The sequence below is a fragment of the Macaca thibetana genome, chromosome 7 (genome assembly GCF_024542745.1).
Source record: "Macaca thibetana thibetana isolate TM-01 chromosome 7, ASM2454274v1, whole genome shotgun sequence".
In the NCBI taxonomy this organism is placed as follows: domain Eukaryota; kingdom Metazoa; phylum Chordata; class Mammalia; order Primates; family Cercopithecidae; genus Macaca; species Macaca thibetana.
In genome coordinates, this window is record NC_065584.1 from 135,939,299 (window position 1) to 135,960,192 (window position 20,894).

Genomic DNA, 20,894 nt, shown 5'->3' on the forward strand with positions numbered 1-20,894 from the left:
AGAGAGTTTATAGCCACTCTAAAGAAAGATCAAATTAGAGGAAAATACAACAATTTCGTGTTTTAAGAAAACTTTTGTAACCTCAAAGTTAGCAATATGTTTTCCTCTAAATGTATTCCTCTGAATTCTGCCTTCTAAAATATGTATTATTCTGTCTTGCACATCTCTAATCTACTTGGAGTTAATTTTTATGTATGGTGCGAGATACAGACCAAGTCTTATTTCTTTCCTATGTAGATAACAAGATGTCCAAGCACCACTGATTGAAAACATCAACTATCCTGTTACTCTACCATGCCAATTGTGTTATAAATCAAACATCAACAAACGTGTGGGTCTCTTTCTGGTGCTGATTTTGGTGTATTTGTCCTTAGACTGCCATCACACTATCTTAATGACTACAACTTTTATAAGTCTTGAGCTGGTAGAAGTCCTCTTTATTGCTCTTCAATATTGCCTTATCTATTCTTGGCACTATCTATCTCCATAAAATTTTAGCATCATTCTATCAAATTCCACAAAATTCTCTTAAAATTTTGACTGAGAATGCATCAAAGATACGTAAATAAGCTTGGAAATGGTTGATTTTTTTTTTTTTTTTTTTTTGAGACAGAGTCTCGCTCAGTCACCCAGGCTGGAGTGCAGTGGCACGATCTCCACTCACTGCAAGCTCTGCCTTCTGGTTTCATGCCATTCTCCTACCTCAGCCTCCCGAGTAGCTGGGACTACAGGCGCCCACCACCACGCCTGGCTAATTTGCATTTTTAGTAGAGACGGGGTTTTACCGTATTAGCCAGGATGGTCTCGATCTCCTGACCTCATGATCCGCCCACCTCGGCCTCCCAAAGTGCTGGGATTATAGGCGTGAGCCACCGCACCCGGCCAGAAATGGTTGATATTTTTACAGTAGTGAATCTTCCAGTCCATGAACATAGTATTTATCTCCTTTAAGTCTCTCAATAAAGTTTTATTAATTTTGCTTATGACAGTCTTAAACATGTATCATCAGATTTGTTCCTAGGTCCTTGATATTTTTTGATGGTATGAAATATTACATCATAGTTCCAGTTCTAAGTAAAATAACCACGATGATGTCTCTCCCACTTGATGTAGCCATAAAACATAGACTGCACAGAACAGTTAGTGGAGGACTCTTAATAAAGTAAATGGCAGCAGATAGATGAGGTAAGAAGAATGGAATTTGAAGTTCACTATACTAGCAGAGAGCTTCCCATTTTACTGAACTAAGTTAGGCCTGGACTGTCAGGCCTAAACCAAGCAGCAAAAACAGAGAGCTCCAGGAGAGGCCATTTACTTTTGGCTCAAGGAATAGGAAAGGAGACTCTTAATGTTCAAAGAAAGGGTGGAAAAATTATCCCTTTATCTTTTTTTTTTCCTCTATTTTCTGATATCCCAGCCCCCAAATAATTCCACAGTTCTACTCTGAGGAGCTATAACCCCAAGAGAGTGGAGCAGATCCACGTTGCTCTTTTTCTTTCTCTACAGCTACTTTGGCACTGAATACAGACAGGTACAGTCACAAGAAGGGACTAGTTTTCCAGCCAGAAAACCAGAAAGTACCAGGAAAGTCACAGAAAGAAGAGTCTGGAAAGGCAACTCAATAAACTTGCTTGTAAACTCCTGGGCTCATCCCCAGGCTGTGCAAGCATAATCTTAGCTTAAACAGCTGAGCAAAAACTTTGAGACCACTGCCCAGATCCCATACTGGCCACTAAGTGGCACATCACAGGATAGAGTATATTCAGCTAGCACTGCAAAGGCTTTGAAAATGGAACTTACATAGAAACCACAATATATAGAAGGTTGGTCAAACCTTTCCACCTCAACCCAGCCAAGTCTAATTCCTGCTAAAACAAAAATATCAACATTCTCCATAGGATTTACACAAGGCCCAGAGTCGCATAATGTAATATTTTTAAATGTGCAGGCATAATCCAAAATTACTTATATAAAGAACTAAGAAAATCTCAACTTGCAAGAGAAAAGACAACAAGACACAGATGTTGAAATCAACTGACAAAGATGTTAAAATGACTAGTAGAAAAATGTTTAAAGAAGTATGGGCACTCCCAAATCAGTAACGTAGGTTTCCATCTTAATCAATTAGAAAAAGAAGAGCAAAACAATTCCAAATCACATAGAAGGCAGGAAACAATAAAAAAGCAGAAATCAATGACATAACAGAAAAACAAGAGTGAATATGAATGAAATCAAAAGAGCAATATAACAAAAACTTCAGCAAGATAAGCAAAGAGAAAAGACACAAATTACCAATATCAAGAATAAAAGAGGGGTATCAGTACTAACCCTGCACATATTAAAAGTATAATAATGAAATGCCACAAACAACTCTATATGCAAATCTATAAAAATGAAACAGATGAAATAGACTAATTCCTCTAAAACCAAAAACAGTATAAACACACCCAAGCTGAAATACATTACTAGGATAGTCCTTTAACTAGTAAATAAATTAAATGTATAGTTAAAATCCTTCCAAAAAAGGAAACTCCAGGCCCAGATTGTTTCACTGGTAAATTCTACTAACATTTAAAGAAGAAATAACACCTATTCTACATAATCCTGACAGAAAGTAGAAGAGGACAAAATACTTCCAAACTCATGAAGCTAGTATTACAATGATACCAAAACCAGACAAAATCAGTACAAGAGAAAAAACCATAATAATAAATATTCTTAATGAACACAGACGTAAAAACACTCAATAAAATCTTAGCAAATCAAATCCAGCCACAAATAAAAACAATAATATTCCATAACAAAGTGGGGCTTGTACTGGTACTACAAGACTGATTCAATTTTCAAAACTCAATCATGGCAATCCACACATTAATAATTCAAAGAAAAAATACATAACCATATTAATGCATACAGAAAAAGCACTTGACAATATTCAAGATTCCTTTATGATAAAAACTTTCAGCAAACAAGGAATAAAAAAGAATCTTCTCAGCCTTATAAAGGCATCTATTAAAAAAAAAAAAACCTAGTAGTGCAATAAGGCAAAAAAAAAAAAAAAAGAACACATAGATTGGAAAGGAAGAATTCAAACGGTCTAATTTGCAGCTACTGTGGACAGCTACACTGAAAATCCCAAGAGATTTACAAAAAAGAAAAATAAAACCTACTGCTAAGGTCACAGGATACAAAATCAACAGACATGAATGACTGGAAACAATTGGAAAATAAAATGATCTATATGCGTAAACACTGATGAAAAGTCAAAGATCTAAATAAATACAGACATACATTCATAATTGGAAGACTCAAAGATGTCACTTCTCCACAAACTGATCTACAGATTTAAAAGAAAGGCAATCAAGTTCGTTCCCAGCAGGATTTTTTTTGTAGCTATAGACAAACTGATCCCAAAATTTAAATGGAAAGATAAAGGAACTAGAATAACTAAAACAATTGTTTATAAAAAAAAAAAAAAAAAAAAAAAAAAGAAGAAAGTTGCAAGAATCACACTACCCAATTATAAGACTTATCACAAAGTCAGTAATCAAGACAGTGGTGTTGTGGCAAAAGGATAGAGACACAGACCAGTGCAACAGAACTTAGACTACAGAAATAGACCCACAAAAATATAGCCAACTGATTTTTCACAAAGGTACAAAGGCAATTCAATGGAGAAAGGGCAGGTTTTCAACAAATGGTATTGGAACAACTGGACGTTCATATACCAAAAAAAAAAAATCTAATCTGATATTTTACACAAAAATTAACTCAAAATGAATCATAGGATCTAAATTTAAAACACAAAAAGCTTCATGAAACTTACAAAAAACATCTTAGCATGATACCAAAACCAGACAAAAACAGTACAAGCAGGGAAAAAAACATATAGATTAATAGTCTTCTTTTTTTTCTTTTTAAACAGTCTCACTCTGTCACTCAGGCTAGAGTACAGTGGCATCATCTCAGCTCATTGCAACCTCCACCTCCTAGGTTCAAGTGATTCTAGTGCCACAACCTCCCAAGTAGCTGGGACTACAGGCGTGTGCCACCATGTCCAGTTAAATTTTGTATTTTTAGTAGAGATAGGATTTCACCGTGTTGGCCAGGCTGGTCTCGAACTCCTGACTTCAAGTGATCTGCCTGCTTCGGCCTTCCAAACTGCTGGGATTACAGGCGTAAGATACCTGGCCCGGCCCATACAGATTAATATTCTTAATGAACATAGATTTTAAAACACTCAAAGAGCTAAAAAAAAAAAAAATACTGTGCGAAATTAGTGGGCCAAAATCTAAGAGAAAAGGAGAACATAAGGCTGTGCTCAGCACTGAATGCCAATTTGTCTAACAGCACTGCTAATCTAAAAGAGTAAGGGTAAAACTGAACTGCATTTTGATGGTCTCTTGGATCTAGAGGAACAAAAATGAAAGTGCTCCATCTGACAAAAGATGGGACTCCAATAAACTACCCAACACTTTGAACTGAAATCTTGAAGATTAATCCACATAACATGAGAGACTTAAACCAACACTTACAGAGATTTTGTGTGCGTGTGTGTGTGTGTGTGTGTGTGTGTGTGTGGGTGGGTGGGTGTGGGTGTGGGTGTGAGATGAAGTTTTGCTCTTGTTACCCAGGATGGAGTACAGTGGAGCAATCTCAGCTCACTGCAACCTCTGCCTCCCGGATTCAAGCGATTCTTCTGCCTCAGCCTCCGAGTAGCTGGGACGACAGGCGTGCACCACTATGCCCAGCTAATTTTGTATTTTTAGTAGAGACGGGGTTTCACCAGTTGGCCAGGCTGGTCTCGAACTCCTGAACTCAGGTAATCCACCCACCACAGCCTCCCAAAGTGCTGGGATTAAAGGTGTGAGCCACGGCGCCCAGCCACTTGTAGAGATTCGCACCTGTCTTTGTATCACTTGGATGGTTTAGAAAATTTCAAGGCTTGGGCTTGAATTAATGTCATCCCTAACCAGTAAAATCCCCAAGACATGTCACCTAATTAAATTAAAATTCCCTTTTGGGTAAGATACCACCATCTTGGGTCTTAGGTTATTTCTAAAAGTCATTTTTCAAATACACATAGTCAACAATATCTATCACACCAGGAAAGAAGACCTCATGAAAGAACCAGTATAACCCAAAACTAAGAATTTAAGGATGGCTTTAACAGAAAATTAGACATGGTTGAATATATGATTTGCAAATTGATTAGAAAAAAAAATCTAGAATGTTGCACAAAAGGATAAAAAGATAGAAAACATGGGGCCAGGCGCGGTGGCTCATGCCTGTAATCCCAGCACTTTGGGAGGCAGAGGCAGGCAGATCACCTGCGGTCAGAGATCGAGACTAGCCTGGCCAACACGGGGAAACCCTGTCCCTACTAAAAATACAAAAATTAGCCGGGCATGGTGATGGATGCCTCTAATCCCAGCTACTCAGGAGGTTGAGGCAAGAGAATCACTTGAACCTGGGAGGTGGAGGTTGCAGTAAGCTGAGACAATTCCACTGCACTCCTGGGTAACGGAGTCACTCTGGGCGACAGAGTGAGACTCTGCCTCAAAAAAATAAAAATAAAAAGATAGAAAACATGGCAAAAACTATTAGACATAGAAATAAAGTCAGAAAGTCTAAAACATATTTATTTGTTTTATAAGGTCAATCAGGGCAGAGGCAATATTTGAAGAAATAACAGATGAAATTTTTCAATAAATGATAAAAGATATTAATGTACAGATTTGAAAACGCCCAAGCAGATTTTTTAAATGTATACACAGACAAAACATAGCAAAACTTCAGAAACACAAAGGAAAATATCTCAAAGGCAGCTAAGAGAAAAAAATACAACTTTCAAAGAACCAACAGTAAATTAGCAGTTTACATCTCAACAGAAACAGTAGAGGCCAGAAGACTACAATCCTTAAGGTGCTGAAAGGAAAACACTGCCATGCTCTATCTACCTGTCTAACTGCTAAAAGACAGCAAAACGGCCTTTCAAGAATGAAACAAAATAGGCTGGGCTCCCACCTGTAATCCCAGCACTTTTGGAGGCTGAGGTGGGCAGACTGCTTGAGGTCAGGAGTTCAAAACCAGCCTGGCCAACATGGTGAAACCATTCTCTCCTAAAAATACAAAAATTAGCCAGACGTGGTGGTGTGCACCTCTAATGCCAGCTACTTGGGAGGCTGAGGCAGGAGAAGCATGTGAACCCAGCAGGCGGAGGTTGCAGCGAGCCAAGATCATGCCACTATACTCCAGCCTGGGCAACAGAGCAAGACTCAGTCTCAAAAAAAAAAAAAAAAAAAAAAAAGAATGAAACAAAATAAAAACAGAACTACCATTCAACCCATCAATCCCATTACTGGGTATATGCCCAAAGGAATATAAATTGTTGCACCATGAAGACACATGCATGCGTATGTCCACTGCAGCACTATTCACAATTGCAAAGACAGGGAATCAACCTAGATGCTCATCAATAGTAGACTCGATAAAGAAAATGTGGTACACATATGCCATGAAATACTATGCAGTCATAAAAAAAATGAGATCATGTCCTTTGCAACAACATGGATGTAGTTGGAGGCCATTATTCTAAGTAAACTAACACAGAAACAGAAAACCAAATACCACATACTCTCATTTATAAGTGGAAGCTAAACACTGAGTACACATGGACACAAAGAAGGGAAAAACAGACACCAGGGCCTACTGAAGAGTGGAGGGAAGGAAGAGGGAGAGGATCAAAAAACTACCTATCAGGAACTATACTTATTACCTGGGTGACAAAATAATCTGTACACCAAACCAAGCAACACACAACTTACCTGTATAATAAACCTGCACACGTACCCCTGCAACTAAAAGTTTTAAAAAGAATGAAAAAAAAGGCTTTTTTAGACAAACAAAAGACAACATTACAACACCAACAGATTCACACCAAAGGAAATTCTAATGGAGATTCTCCAGGAAGAAGGAAAATGATCTCAAATGGAATGTCAGAGAAGGAAGAAACGAAGAGCAAAGTAACATATGGATAAATCTAAATAAGCATTGACTGTGTAAAATAATAATGTCTTCCAGGGTTATAAAAATAGGCTTACCAAAGAAGGGTATATTATAAGCAGGAATGGAATTAAAAAGCAGTACAGAAGGTTCTTGAATTGTCTAGAAGGAATGTAAACCCTCATAAGGCTTCAATAAGAGAAATAAGTTAAGAATGCATGCTGTAATTTCTAGAGTAACTAGCAAAAGAATGAAAACAGAATATGGAGTTTTAGGACTACAGGGAAAAAAACTGAATGAAAAAGAAAATTCATTTCAAAAGACACAAGAAAGGAGAAAAAGGGGAGCAAAGAACAAAAGGAACAAACAAAAAGCACATAGTAAGATTGCGAATTTAAACACAAACATGCCAGTAATTACATCAAGCATAAATGAACTGAAAGTTCTAGTTAACACAGAAATTGTCAGGCTGTATTTTTTAAAATCCAACTATGTTTTATAGTCATGTGCCACATTAACATTCCAGTCTACAACGGACCCGGTCTACAATGGACCACACATATGAGGGTGGTCCCATAAGATTATGTTGCCATATTTTCACTGTACCTTTTCTACATTTAGATATGTTTAGATACACAAATACCCCTGTGTTACAACTGGCTACATTATTCAGTACAGCAACAGGCTATACAGCTTTGTAACCTGGGAGCAACAGGCTATGCCATATAGCCTAGGTATGTTCTAGGATATACTAGCTAGGTTTTTGGCCAGGTGTGGTGGCTCACACCTGTAATCCTGCACTTTGGGAGGCCAAGGAGGATGGATCACCTGAGGTCAGGAGTTCGAGACGAGCCTGGCCAACATGGTGAAACCCCACATCTACTAAAAATACAAAAATTAGCCAGGCGTGATGGCACATGCCTGTAACTCCAGCTACTCGGGAGGCTGAGGCAGGAAAATCACTTGAACCCGGGAGATGGAGGTTTCAGTGAGCAGAGATTGCGCCACTGCACTCCAGCCTGGGAGACAAGAGTGAAACTCGGTCTTTAAAAAAAAAAAAAACCATCTAGGTTTGTGTAAGTACACTTTATGATATTTGCACAACGATGAAACTGCCTAGCAATATATTGAATGCATCTCCATTGTTAATCAATGCATCACTATATTTGGAAGAAAGATCTGAAACATAACTATGCAGAAAAGTTGAAAGTAAAAAGATAGACTGTACAAATGCCAACCAAAGGAAGCTAATAAAACTATATTAATGTCAGAGAAAGTACACTGCAGAAAGCATTGTCAGAAATCAAAAAGGGTTACTTCCTAAAGATCAACAGATCAATTCACCAAGAAGATGTAATAATTTTAAACTTGTAAGCACAGATAAACAAAATTAACAAAACTACAAGACAGGAATAAATGCATATTTATAGTAGATTTTAACACATCTCTCGGCAAAATGAATAAGCAGACAGAAAAGTGGTAACGTTTTAGGAGATTTAAACAACATGATGAACAAGCTTGACCTAAAATATATAAAACTCTGTCCAACAATTGAAGAGGACACATTTTCTTTAAGCACATATGAAACACTTATAAACGCCGGGTGTGGTGGCTCACGCCTGTAATCCCAGCACTTTGGGAGGATGAGGCAGGTGCATCATGAGGTCAGGAGATTGAGACCACCCTGGCTAACACGGTGAAACCCCATCTCTACTAAAAATACAAAAAATTAGCCGGGCATGGTGGCGTGTGACTGTAGTCCCAGCTACTGGGGAGGCTGAGGCAGGAGAATGGTCTCCGGGAGGCGGAGCTTGCAGTGAGCCGAGATCGCGCCACTGCACTCCAGCCTGGGCGACAGAGCGAGGCTCCGTCTCAAAAAAAAAAAAAAAAAAAACTTATAAAAACTGACCAACTGAAATTTCAATAAATTTAAAAAGATTATAAGTACACACCGCATGCCATTTGCACACAATACAGCTACACTAGAAATTAGTAGGCATATTTGTAACTTTAAAAGTACCAGATATTCAGAAATTTACTTCCAAATTACTTATGAGTTCATGGTTTTAAAAACACCTTTATAGAATGCAGAGAATGCAGATCTTGGAGGAAAACTTACATTCTAAATTCATCTATTAGGGAGAAAGACAAAAATGAGCTAAGCATTTAGCTCAACAAGGTAGGGGAAAAACAGCAAAATTAATATAGAAGAAAGGAAATAACAAATTAAGAAAAACATTAATAAAATAGAAAATAAGTATATAACAGAGAGAAATGGTAAAGCTAAAGTGGGTTCTTTAAAAAAGATTAATAAAGTTGATAAACCTCTGTTGAAGAAAAAGGGAGAGGCACAAATAACCAATGGCAGTAATGAGAAAAGAAGCAACAGAAATGCTGCAAACCTAAGAAGATATTCAAAGGCTGCTGTGAACAACTTTATACTCATAAATTTGAAAACCTACACAAAATAAATTATTAGAAAAATAACTATCCAAAAATCATTCAACAAAAAAAATTACAGGTAAACATTCTCAAATCAGTAATAATACGAGCTTCCTCCATGAGGCCTCAGTCCAACTTACCAAAATGTTAAGTGGGGTTATCTCTGGGTTGTGCCATTATAAATTATTTTCTCTTTCTTCAGGATTTTTCAAATTATCTGCAAGGGCATGTGTTACTTTTTACATTTTGCTGGGGTGGGGGGAAGAGAACTAGGAGCTTTGGGTTCCAGTCTTAATTCTGCCACGGTACTAACTAGGTGGCCTTCATTAAATGATTTAATTTCTCAAGAGTATTAGTATCCTCATCTATGAAATTGAGAGGTGAAGCCAGCTGGACTTCCTGGGTCAAGTGGGGACTTGGAGAACTTTTCCATCTTACAAGAAGATTGTAAAATGCACCAATCAGTGCTCTGTAAAACGCACCAATCAGCAGGATGCTAAAAGTAGTCAATCACAGGGAGGACTGAAAAAAGGGCATTCTGATAGGACGGAAACCGAACGGGAAGGGACAAATAAGGGAATAAAAGCTGGCCACCCCAGCCAGCAGTAGCAACCCACTCAGCTCCCCTTCCACGCTGTGGAAGCTCTGCCCTGTAGCTTTTCACAAAAAACCTTGCTACCGCTCACTCTTTGGGTCTGTACCATCTTTAAAAGCTGTAACGCTCACTGCAAAGGTACGCAGCTCCATTCTTGAAGTCAGCGAGACCACGAACCCATCAGCAGGAACCAATTCCAGGCACAAAATGAAGATACTAAACTAGATTTAATTTGTAAAGCAGATTTGATTTCATGTACCAATTTAACATACAAGATAAATATTAATCTTACTACTTTCAAAAATTGCCTTGTTTTCTATATAGCAACCACACAGAGATAGCACTATTTAACACTGCCAGGAAGAACGGCTACAGTTCAATTATTCCATAGTCAAAATCATCACATTAGTACATGATCCCCAATTTAACTAATTTATAGCTAATACCAACATACACCAAGCCCTCTTATACAACAGTACACTTTAATAGCTAGTTTATCTTGTATGTACAATGTCCAGGCACCAAAATATTTTTTGTATAAAGGATAACCAGTAAGTTGTACTAATTCTTCCGGGGACTGGAAACTTTCAGTTTTACTTTCCATATTTCAACGCTGTTGGAATTATAATTCTTTTACAATGCAGATATTACATTAATTTTTTACCAAAAAAATCTGAATTCTTTGTGGTTTTTATTTGCTTTTTGCTTTTAATGGTCAAACTGTGCTTTTAATTATATCTATATAAAATTTTCCAGCATAAAATTATCACAGCCATGTTTGAATGTCCCATTTGTCCATATTAGCATATTCTTAAAATTTCTTAACAGAATCTTGCTTCTATCCACGAGTACTCCTTTGGTTGAGTTGAGATTACCACCAAGTAGGGCGGCCACCTCAATCATGTCTTTGTTAGGCTCCTCAATTTTCAATTCCAGGACCAGCTCAGCCGATTGTTAAAACGTGTTGTGGACTACACTGTGTGCCCCCAAAATTCACAGCTTGAAACTCTACCTACCAACGTGACTGTATTTAGAGGTAAGGCCTTTAAAGAGGTAATATAAGGTTAAATGAGGCCTTAAGGGTGGGGCCCTATAAGACTAGTGTCCCTAAGAGAAAAAGACACCACGAGTGCATGTGCACAGAAGAAAGGCCATATGAGGACACAGCAAGAAGGGGGCAATGTACAAGACAAGGAGAAAGTCCTCCAGAGAAACCAAATCTGCTGACACGTAGATCTTGAACTTCCAAACTCCAGAACTGTGAGGAAAAAAAATTCTGTTGTTTAAGCTACCCAGTCTGTTATTTTGTTATGGCAGCCCTAGCAGATTAATACAACATATTAAACTCCTAAAATACAGAATCTCTACACTTCAGGTATTTGTCAGGCTAACCTCTAATTCATTATATATTTAAGTCTTTCAAAAGTATCACTGAGGAAAATTTTAGAACAGCCTGTCAATTCCTCTTGATACATTAATATATATCCTTGGATTAAACCAGACCAGCACAGCTTTACACCTATATTGTATCAAAGCTCTCTGCCTTCATCCTATAAAATTGATTTTTCTAAATATGACTTAATGCCACTGACCTATATCAAGAAGTATTATAAAAAATAGCCTTATGAAAAGATCAGTTTTTACTGTAAGAATGTGTGTATTACACTAAGTATCCTTTCCACTTACTAATTTATTGAGTACTTTTTTGTACCACCTTCTGTTTCAGGTGCTAAAGAAACAGCAATAAAGGGCATTGCAGGCACTCAGGTTTTTACTCTGAGTGGAAAAAGAAAAAGCCATGTTTGGAAGAAGGGACTAAAAAGATTTTATTTGTATTTTAACAGGAGCATTCTAACTACTATGTTGAAAATAAACTGAAGGAGGATAGACTAGAGGCAGAAAAGGCAGGAAGACCATTTAAGATTCAGCTGCCATAATCCAGGGGAAAAAATGATGCTGTCTTGCACCAAGGTGGCAGCAGTAGAGATGATAAGTAGTAGTCAGATTCTGGATGCATTTTGAAGGTATAACCAATAGAATTTGCCAACATTAGATATAGGACATAAATGGAAGAGAAAAGGTAGACTACAAGGGAACTAAAAAAAAGTGGAGTTGCCATTTATTGATTTAGGGAAGACTGGAAGAGGAAAATGTGATAGCTATTAGACCTTCAAGGAGGAGATGTCAAAGAAACAGCTGAGTATACAAATCTGGAATCAGGCTGACAAGAAGCAATTAAGCATGGTAGGAGAAAACTAAGAAGGCTAAATGAAGAAAGTGTTTCAATAGAGCAGAAAAAGCATTTTTATAAGAGAGAAGGGAGAAACTGCTAGAATCATGCACTTAAGTAGGAAAGAGAGATGCGAACCATAAGGTACAAATCAGGGTTTCTCACAACTTTCAGTACTACTGACATTTTGGGCTGGGTAACTCTTCATTGTGGAGGGCTATCCTGTGCACTGTAGGATGTTTTATCAAAATCTCTGGCCTCTCCTCACTAGATGGCAGTACCAATTCCCCATCTCCAGTTACAGCAATCAAAAATGTCTCCAGACACTGCCAAATGTCTCCTGGGGTACAAAATCACACCCAATTTCGAACATAAATGAAGGAAGTGGCCTTTGCTGAAAACACTGGTTATTCATCCACATAAAAGGAATGATGGGAGTCATTATGGGAAAGGTACATGATGATAATATGATTACCTCCTGCTGATTAGATCCTCTTAAGTGTGGATGCACTCGAGGCCAGAGATGATATGAAGAAGTTGCTAGCACAAAACCAAAATCATTACTCCTAAGAAAATGTATGCAATTTTGTTTTTGAACTACAGCTAACATATGAGCTACATATATCTGTGAAATGAGTCTAAGCCAGAATTTTTGAGTTTTTTGTGTCCATCTATGCTTACTTGCAAAACGCACTTACGACTTTTTGAGTTTCTCCTAAAATCACAAGAAAACTCTACTGATTTAGTATGAACCAATGGGTTTCTCCTAAAATCACAGAAATAAAACAACAATTTAGTCTGAATTAAATTAAATGTTATTACACCCAAGAAGGCTCAGTTTTTAGAAGAAAATGGACCGAAAGGAACGTCTCTCCAATGATAATCCATCTAAGAGGGTATTATGTATTCCCTTAAAATCACTCCCACCATATTACCATGTATAATATTTAGAGGGGCCTAACTCTATTTTCTGTATCTGAAAGAGATAAGATAGGCCGGGCACGGTGGCTCACGCCTGTAATCCCAGCACTTTGGGAGTCCGAGGCGGGCAGATCACGAGGTCAGGAAATCGAGACCATCCTGGCTAACACGGTGAAACCCCATCTCTACTAAAAATACAAAAAATTAGCCGGGCGTGGTGGCGGGCACCTGTAGTCCCAGCTACTCAGGAGGCTGAGGCAAGAGAATGGCGTGAACCCGGGAGGCGGAGCTCGTAGTGAGCTGAGATTGTGCCACTGCACTCCCGCCTGGGCAACAGAGCGAGACTCTGTCTCAAAAAAAAAAAAAAAAAAAAAAAGAAGGAGTTAAGATAACCATTACATTTTTTAGGTGTTCAGGACTAGGGGTAGACAGCATTAAAGGAAGCCTCAGGAATCATGAAATGAGAAGATTTGAGAATAAAACTTGCAGGCAAACAAAAAAAAAAGAAATTTAAGAAAACAAAAACCCACACACAAAAAAATAAGAAGTGCAGGCAACTGGTTTCATATTTACATCAAGTTCCAGGATTACATGATCATCTCTTTGAACTACCAGAGATTTGACTCATTGCAGGATAACATTTCCAAAACCTAGATCTTACACTGAAAAGAACAAAATTGTTCAAAAGGTTATGTTTTTAAATGTGGTATCTACAGCTACATTTACGAAATCACAATTGAACGTTTAAGAAAAGAGCTGTATGCTGCCTAAACACAAGTGAAAAGCATCATAGCTTACTCTTTAAGAGAGAGTGAATACAGTCATGCCACCTTTGTTAAATTGTACTTGGTCCCTCAATACCCAGTGACATCATGGATCAGGGTTTCAGAGCACTAATATAACGCAAAAGGATTCTACAAACTCGAAAAGATTGAAAACCCTAAAACTTCTACTAAAATATTTGGCTTCCAAATTTGTTTTTAAAAATTACTGACAAATGGCCGGGTGCAGTGGCTTACGCCTGTAATCCCAACATCTTTGGAGGCTGAGGCAGGAGGTTTACTCGAGGTCAAGAGTTCAAGACAGCCTGGCCAACATGGTGAAATCCCATCTCTACTAAAAATACTAAAATTAGCCTGGCATGGTGGCACGCGCCTGTAATCCCAGTTACTCAGGAGGCTGAGGCAGGAGAATCGCTTGAATCCAGAAGGAGGTTGTGGTGAGCAGAGACTGCGCCACTGAACTCCAGCCTGGGTGACAGAGTGAGACTACATCTCAAAAAATAATAATAAAAATAAAAAACTGACAAGCTAGAGAAGTCTGACTAAATCTGAATTTCAGATATTCTATATTACTATCCCATTTTAAATACTGCCTTACTTTCATAGAAGGAAATTAAATTGGTCAGGCATGACTTGTTTTTCCACTGTGCCATTATGGTTGTTACCAACATCCTGTGCTCTTTCAGATAATTAAATACTGAGACTCTGATTTGTTCTAAAAATTTACTGAGATCCAAGTTAAGATAATCTGATTATAATTTCTAAAGTAGTCTTTTAAATCCCCCAAATCCTAAGAACAGAAACTAAAAGAATAAAGGCATTGCATGGGAAAAGGAAAGCTGCGAAAGAAGAACCTAAACACTATCACACTGGCCCCATCTCCCACCCAATACTGTACTATGGCAGTCACAGGCAATTATTATCTGTCAGGTGCCAAGGCCCAAAACCTAATCAAGAGGCTCCTCCTCACAGGCAATTATTATCTGTCAGGTGCCAAGGACCAAAACCTAATCAAGAGGCTCCTCCTCAGCTGTAAGCCCAAAGACTCATTCCTAGACCCACTACTTCATAAGTGCTCTGAATGGCCTATCTACTGAGCCAGAAAGGAGGTTAGACTCCCTGACTGTGAGGTCTGATAAAGTCCTGTAAATGCAAGTGAGAAGCAATATACAATAAAGACTCCAGACCTACAACTTCGACACAACCACTTTATGTTTCTAGTCCATTTTCTCTTTTAGCCCCTGAAAATCTCTAGAGAAGTCCATATAATTGTCATTCGTGGTCTAAATACTTAAAGAATATCTTTAAGAACTTCTTTTACAGATCAAAGACCTAAACATGTTTAAGTGATTTAGACAACACCATACAAGTAGTTGGTCTCTGACCTTCTATTTTTGGGGAAGACATTATTCAGAACCTTACCAGAGTTTCTCAGTAGTTGCTAGGAGTCTTCTTGCTACAAGCAGGAAGGCTAATTAACAAGCTACACAGGTACATAAGAACTTATATAACCCTATATTCACGTACTGGCTGACACGAAGCCCAAGCCCACAAGGTTTTAAATGTATCCATTTAAATAAACAAGAAGCTACACGCCAAGAACAAAAAGGCAAATTTCTCTTAGAAAACAAGTCCATTCTAAATTCTTGACTTCTGTCTTTCCCTTTCCTCTCAGCACAGGTTGACACATTAATAACCAGCCAGTACAGAAGCATGTTTTTAACCAACTCCTTGATTCCCCTGGCCAAAAGTTATCTCTTAGTCTTCCTGAATTCCCACTTAAATGCTGGCAATATTGCACAGCTGGCCTACTGTGGTTATTAGGTACATGTCTTTTACTCTCCTATTAGATTACCAGGATCCTACACTTCTTCAGTAAACTCCCTGAAATCAAGACTATGTCTTGTAATTTTTTTTTTTTTAAATACCCACAAAGCTTAGCACACCTATGTGTTCGACATTTGCTAAATGTATAAACTGGTTGATTATTTTTAAGGTTTAGTGTTGCCATAACTCTAGGACTGAAATGTTATTCTACAATAGAGTTAAGACATATCTAAATGCCATAAAAGAGGTTATACAACATTATCTTCTAATTTTTAAATCAATGGTTTTCCATTTATTTCCAACCTTTTGTTGGTACTTTAATTTAAAAAAAATCGAATGTCAGAATACCAGGTGTATTTTCCTGAAAAGCTACAGGTAATGTTTGAAAATTATATTTTTTCAACATTCTAAGAGTGTCTATTATTTAATGAAGAAGTCCTGTGGTTAAAAAGTAACTTTTGCAAAGACAACAGTCACTCAATAATTTATCCTTCGTATTATGCCATTCCTTTGCTTCTGTTCTTATCTTTCCAAACCTTAATCTTCCATAAAACCTCTTCTTGTTTTCCCAACTACAATCTCTTCCATCTGCCTTATGTTATAATTATACAAATCATTTTAATCTCTGCCAGTATATTATAAATGCCGTAAGAGTGCAAATGACTTACTAATTTTTGTAAATGTTCATCAATGTGTTGAAATCATGTCAGACTACAATAATAGTCACTGCCCACATCTGAAAATAGTCTGCAAACCTTAAGGCCAAATGAATTTTTAATTTGAAAATCATCATGTATGATCATTATTTCAATTAATATTTTAATATGTGCAGTAAAGTTTAAAAATAGCCAAGGACTATCTTTCAGAAAAGTAGTAACATAAATAATGAGAAATTTACAATATCTGTTGCATAAACCCTCAAAACATTCACTGAAGGGTAGTTAGAAATGTCTTAAAGGCAAAATAAAGTATAATAAAGCACATACACAGGAGAAGATCATCTCTTTGAACTACCAGAGATTTGACTCATTGCAGGATAACGTTTCCAAAACCTAGATCTTACACTGAAAAGAACAAAATTGTTCAAAAGGTGATGTTTTAAAATGTGGTATCTACAGCTACATTTACGAAATCACAATTGAATGTTTAAGAAAACAGCTGTATGCTGCCTAAACACAAGTGAAAAGCATCACAGCTTACATGACACCACTAAAACCACAGACATCAGCTGAGATTGTCTACTACAGACTGCACTACCATGTCAATATTGCACAAACTGGGACATCATGACATCAAGCAGTCATTCACAGCCAACCAATCACGCCACCCACCATGCACAGGAAAATATGTAACACACCATTTCTTTCAATTATTACAATGTTATAAACTCAAAATCCTTTTAGAACAATTCTATTCTTCAAAGATGTATCAATTTTAGATTCTGAAATAAAGTATGTATTGTATTTTGAAAAGGTTCTCAGGTTACCATGAAACACAACATCAGCTAAGAATCATCAGTTAGTTGCAAGACAGTATTCTACACTATGTCTGGCTGGGAGGCCTTCCATCCATCCACTAACCCACCTACGCACCTACACGCCCTCTCCAAAGCAGGCACTTTGATATTAAGAAGGAAATACTACAAAGAAAAGCCCACACGATGAGAAGTCACAAGACCTTCATTCCAAGTCCTGGCTGGTCACCCTTTTAATCATCTGATCCAGAACTAAAGCTTCTTCATCTGATTGCTCTAAAATCAAGTGACATGCTCCATGAAGAGGAGCTTGCTTTTTCTTTCTACTATACAAATATAGGAATTCAGGTATTTGTTAGTTGATTGTACAGTGCTTGAAAGCAGCTTGTTCTTTTTTTTTTTTTTTTTTTTTTTTTTGCCAATCTGTTTTTCACAAAGCCCAAGAGGTCATCTCCAGTTCATGACAAAATTATAACTGGATCAGTACACTCAAAACTAAGGTATTAAAATGAGGTGGTGTGCAAAATGGGTTTGTATTTTTGCATTTGTCAAAAGACCAAAATAACAGTGTCACAGGCAGGCATCCTAAACCAGGTAAATTTTGAGTCGAATTTGGAAGACCAAAAGGACTGTCTTGTTGCAACATAAAAATGCAGGTTAGAGTAAGAAGATCAGTATGTAACAGAGGGGCCAAAGTGAGGAGTACATATAATTAAATATAAAGTCAAAGATGGAGAATATTTGACAAGTTTGTATTTCGTAACACAGCTATTAGAAACAACTACACATTCTTAAGCCAAGAGTGATATGGTAAAATGATACTTGAAGAAAATTATCCTAGCAGCGGTGTGGAGGATGAAGAAGTTATCAGACATGAGTGTCAGAAAATTGTTTTGAAAGCTTTCATATTAATACAAATAAGACTGTAAAGTAAGGTGGTGGTTAAGGACATGAAAAGGAGTAAATCTGGTAGAGAGTGCAGAGAGTCAACTAGACTTTGTGAAAGGTTGAATTAGGGAGGTGCAAAAAGATTTGAAAATGACTCTGAGCATCTGGTCACAAGTGGCCTACAGCATAACCACACCTGCGCAGCACTAACAGTTCTTACACAGGTTTTTCCAGGCTGCATCTGAACCCGTTTATTTAGTTCTACATACCAGACCTGCAGTGAAACAGCACTCCACTTCAGATGGAAGCAGAAAACTACCACCACCATTCTAGCAGGAAAATACCTATTACCAAAGATTCCAGCTTTGTTTCTTGATGAAAGAGGCCCACTTTCTAACCCTGGGGAACTTCCTATCTGCACTACTGGGGAACAGGGAAATTTCTTCTCTCTATCCCCAAAAGATTCTCCACACACTTGAAGACCAAGCTCAGTTCTATATGGATCTTTTAAGTCACATGTACATAAAACACAGATGACACACCAGTGATAGTGATAGGCGTAACAATATAAAGCAGGCAAACCCTATTTTTAAAGGGCTTGTTCTAAACTGGAGCTAGGCCAAGTTGATTACACTAAAAAATTAAAGTGGCTAAAAAGCAATCTTCTGGGGTTAATGTATCACAAAACGTCAAAAAAATAAATTGTTCCAGAATGCACTGCTACATAATGATTCTGCAGTTTTGCTGAAGCTTTATTTTCTGCAGTTTTAAAAACACTGTTGGAAAGCAGACATCGGATCAAAGGGTTTTCCTTGTCTAAAAAGCATACCATTATGCTATTTCCAATTTTATCAAGAAGAACGGTTATCAATAACAAAATGTATTTAATAAACGTCTGGCTGCCTACAGTTCCTTTTAAGGAAGACCACGTATAAATTTCATTCTTTAAAAAAGAACTCATATTAATCTATGGGAGACTGTGAGTAAACAAAGCTCCAGGGCTTGGTTTGAACATTTCCATTTTCAAAAAGGACTGATGAGTCCAATCTCCTTGAGAAACATGTCTATTTCATCCAGCTTTTAAGGAGATTCTAAAACGTTATGTATACATACACTTTTCTCAAACAAGCACGGTCGTAAATTTTTCACATTGCCTTACTATATTAAAAAAAAAAAAAGGGCTACCTTACAGATTAAACTATTATCTAGGAGGGTTACCAAACTACGACCTCCTGATAAATGAGACAGCTCTCCAAGTCACTGTCACTCTAACCCTTCCATGCTAAATCTTTCGGCCGCAGAGGATGAATTTTTCTATCTTCTTCTTGGAATTAAGATCCTGCATTATCAGGAGATACGCAGGGTTAGGCTTAAAGCCACAGACTCCAGCAGCTCCAAGCTGCCCTAACACAGCGGGCAGGGGGAGCCAAGGCGCAGCATCGCCTCCACGCTCCGAGACCAACACCAAGTCTCTTCGCCTGCACGTTCCGAAACCAACACCAAGTCTCTTCGCCTCCACGCCGAGAGCAGGTGAGAAACGGACGCTCTGGGGTTTCAGCGACCCCACCACCTTCCTCCACCGCAGACCCAAGGGCCGCCCTAGGAGGAACCTTCTAGTTCAGCCACCTCGGGCCCGTTTGCTGGGGGTGGAGAGTGCGGTGGATTACTAAGCCTTTCCCCTAAGGGGTGATTTCCTACACCAGACGCAGGACCCACGGTCCCACGGGGAACTAAACCCCAAGGCTGCAAAGGGGCCACGGGTGGGGCCCACCAACACCTCACAGCCTCCTGAGGAGGCGTGCGCCCTGGACAGGAGGTCCCTGCCCCCGCGTCTGGATCCTGGTATCTTCCCCTCGGGCTCCCGGCCGCCGCTCACCGTGAAGGGGACATCCCCGACGCTGCCCACGGAGTAGCAGTTGTCTCCAGGGTTGACAGCCCCAGTGAGGACCTGATGCAGATGCATCTCCGGAGCCCGGGCTGTACAGAATGCGCGAGAGGGGCGACGAGCCCCGCGCCCGGCCCTCCTCCGGCCGCGAGAGCCGCTTCCCTCTGTGCCTCCCTCGGAAACCCGCCCCGCGGAGGCTCCGGCTTAACTCCTCGCCCCGCTTTCGCCTTCCCTCCGCCTCGTCCCTGCCATGAGGGAGCTCCTCGACCGCCGCCGCCGCCCGGGTCGCCGCTCAGCTGCGGAAATGCCCGGATGTTCCCACTGCCTGCTGCACCGGCGCACAAATGCGGGAGGAGGGCAAGGGTGCGTGTGAGGCGGGGGAGGGCACGAGGGGGAACGCGCGAGCTGGGAGCGTGCAGCAAGGGACGCTCCGCCCGAGGGAGCGGGCCGGCGCGCGCGCCCACCGCGGGGGAGCGACGGTCGACGGGAGGTAGAGCCCCCCCTCCCGCGGCAAAGCTCTCAATTCAGTCTTTTTCCCCACGCCCCGCGTTTGCGCGTGCGCGCGCCGTGGTTTCCAAGGCAATTGCGCGCGCCGCGCCGACCCTCGGTCCCGGCATTGCGCGCGCAGACGTGCGGGAGTTCCCTTGGAGCCTCCAGGGCTGCAGCCGCTGCGGACAGAGGACGAAGAACGGAGGGCGGAGAACGGGGGGCGGGGGCGGGGACGGGGGCGGGGCCGGGGACGGGGACTGGGTCGCGGGCGGGGGCGGAGTGGGGTGTAGGTCGCACGGGGCCACGCAGCAGTCGGACGCCGGGGACGAGCCACGAGCCTATTTTGCTGTGTTGAA

General features: G+C 39.6%; 1 protein-coding gene across 5 annotated transcripts in view; it reads right to left on the bottom strand.

The window, feature by feature from the left end:
• Positions 1-20,415, bottom strand: part of DMXL2 (Dmx like 2) — a 172,649-nt gene extending 152,234 nt beyond the window's left edge. For all 5 annotated transcript variants that reach the window (XM_050797905.1, XM_050797903.1, XM_050797904.1 and 2 more), the window contains exon 1: positions 20,041-20,415. In XM_050797905.1, the coding sequence (XP_050653862.1) occupies positions 20,041-20,127 (87 nt within the window). In that variant the 5' untranslated portion in view covers positions 20,128-20,415. The remainder of the gene's footprint in view (positions 1-20,040) is intronic.
• Positions 20,416-20,894: the final 479 nt, after the last annotated feature.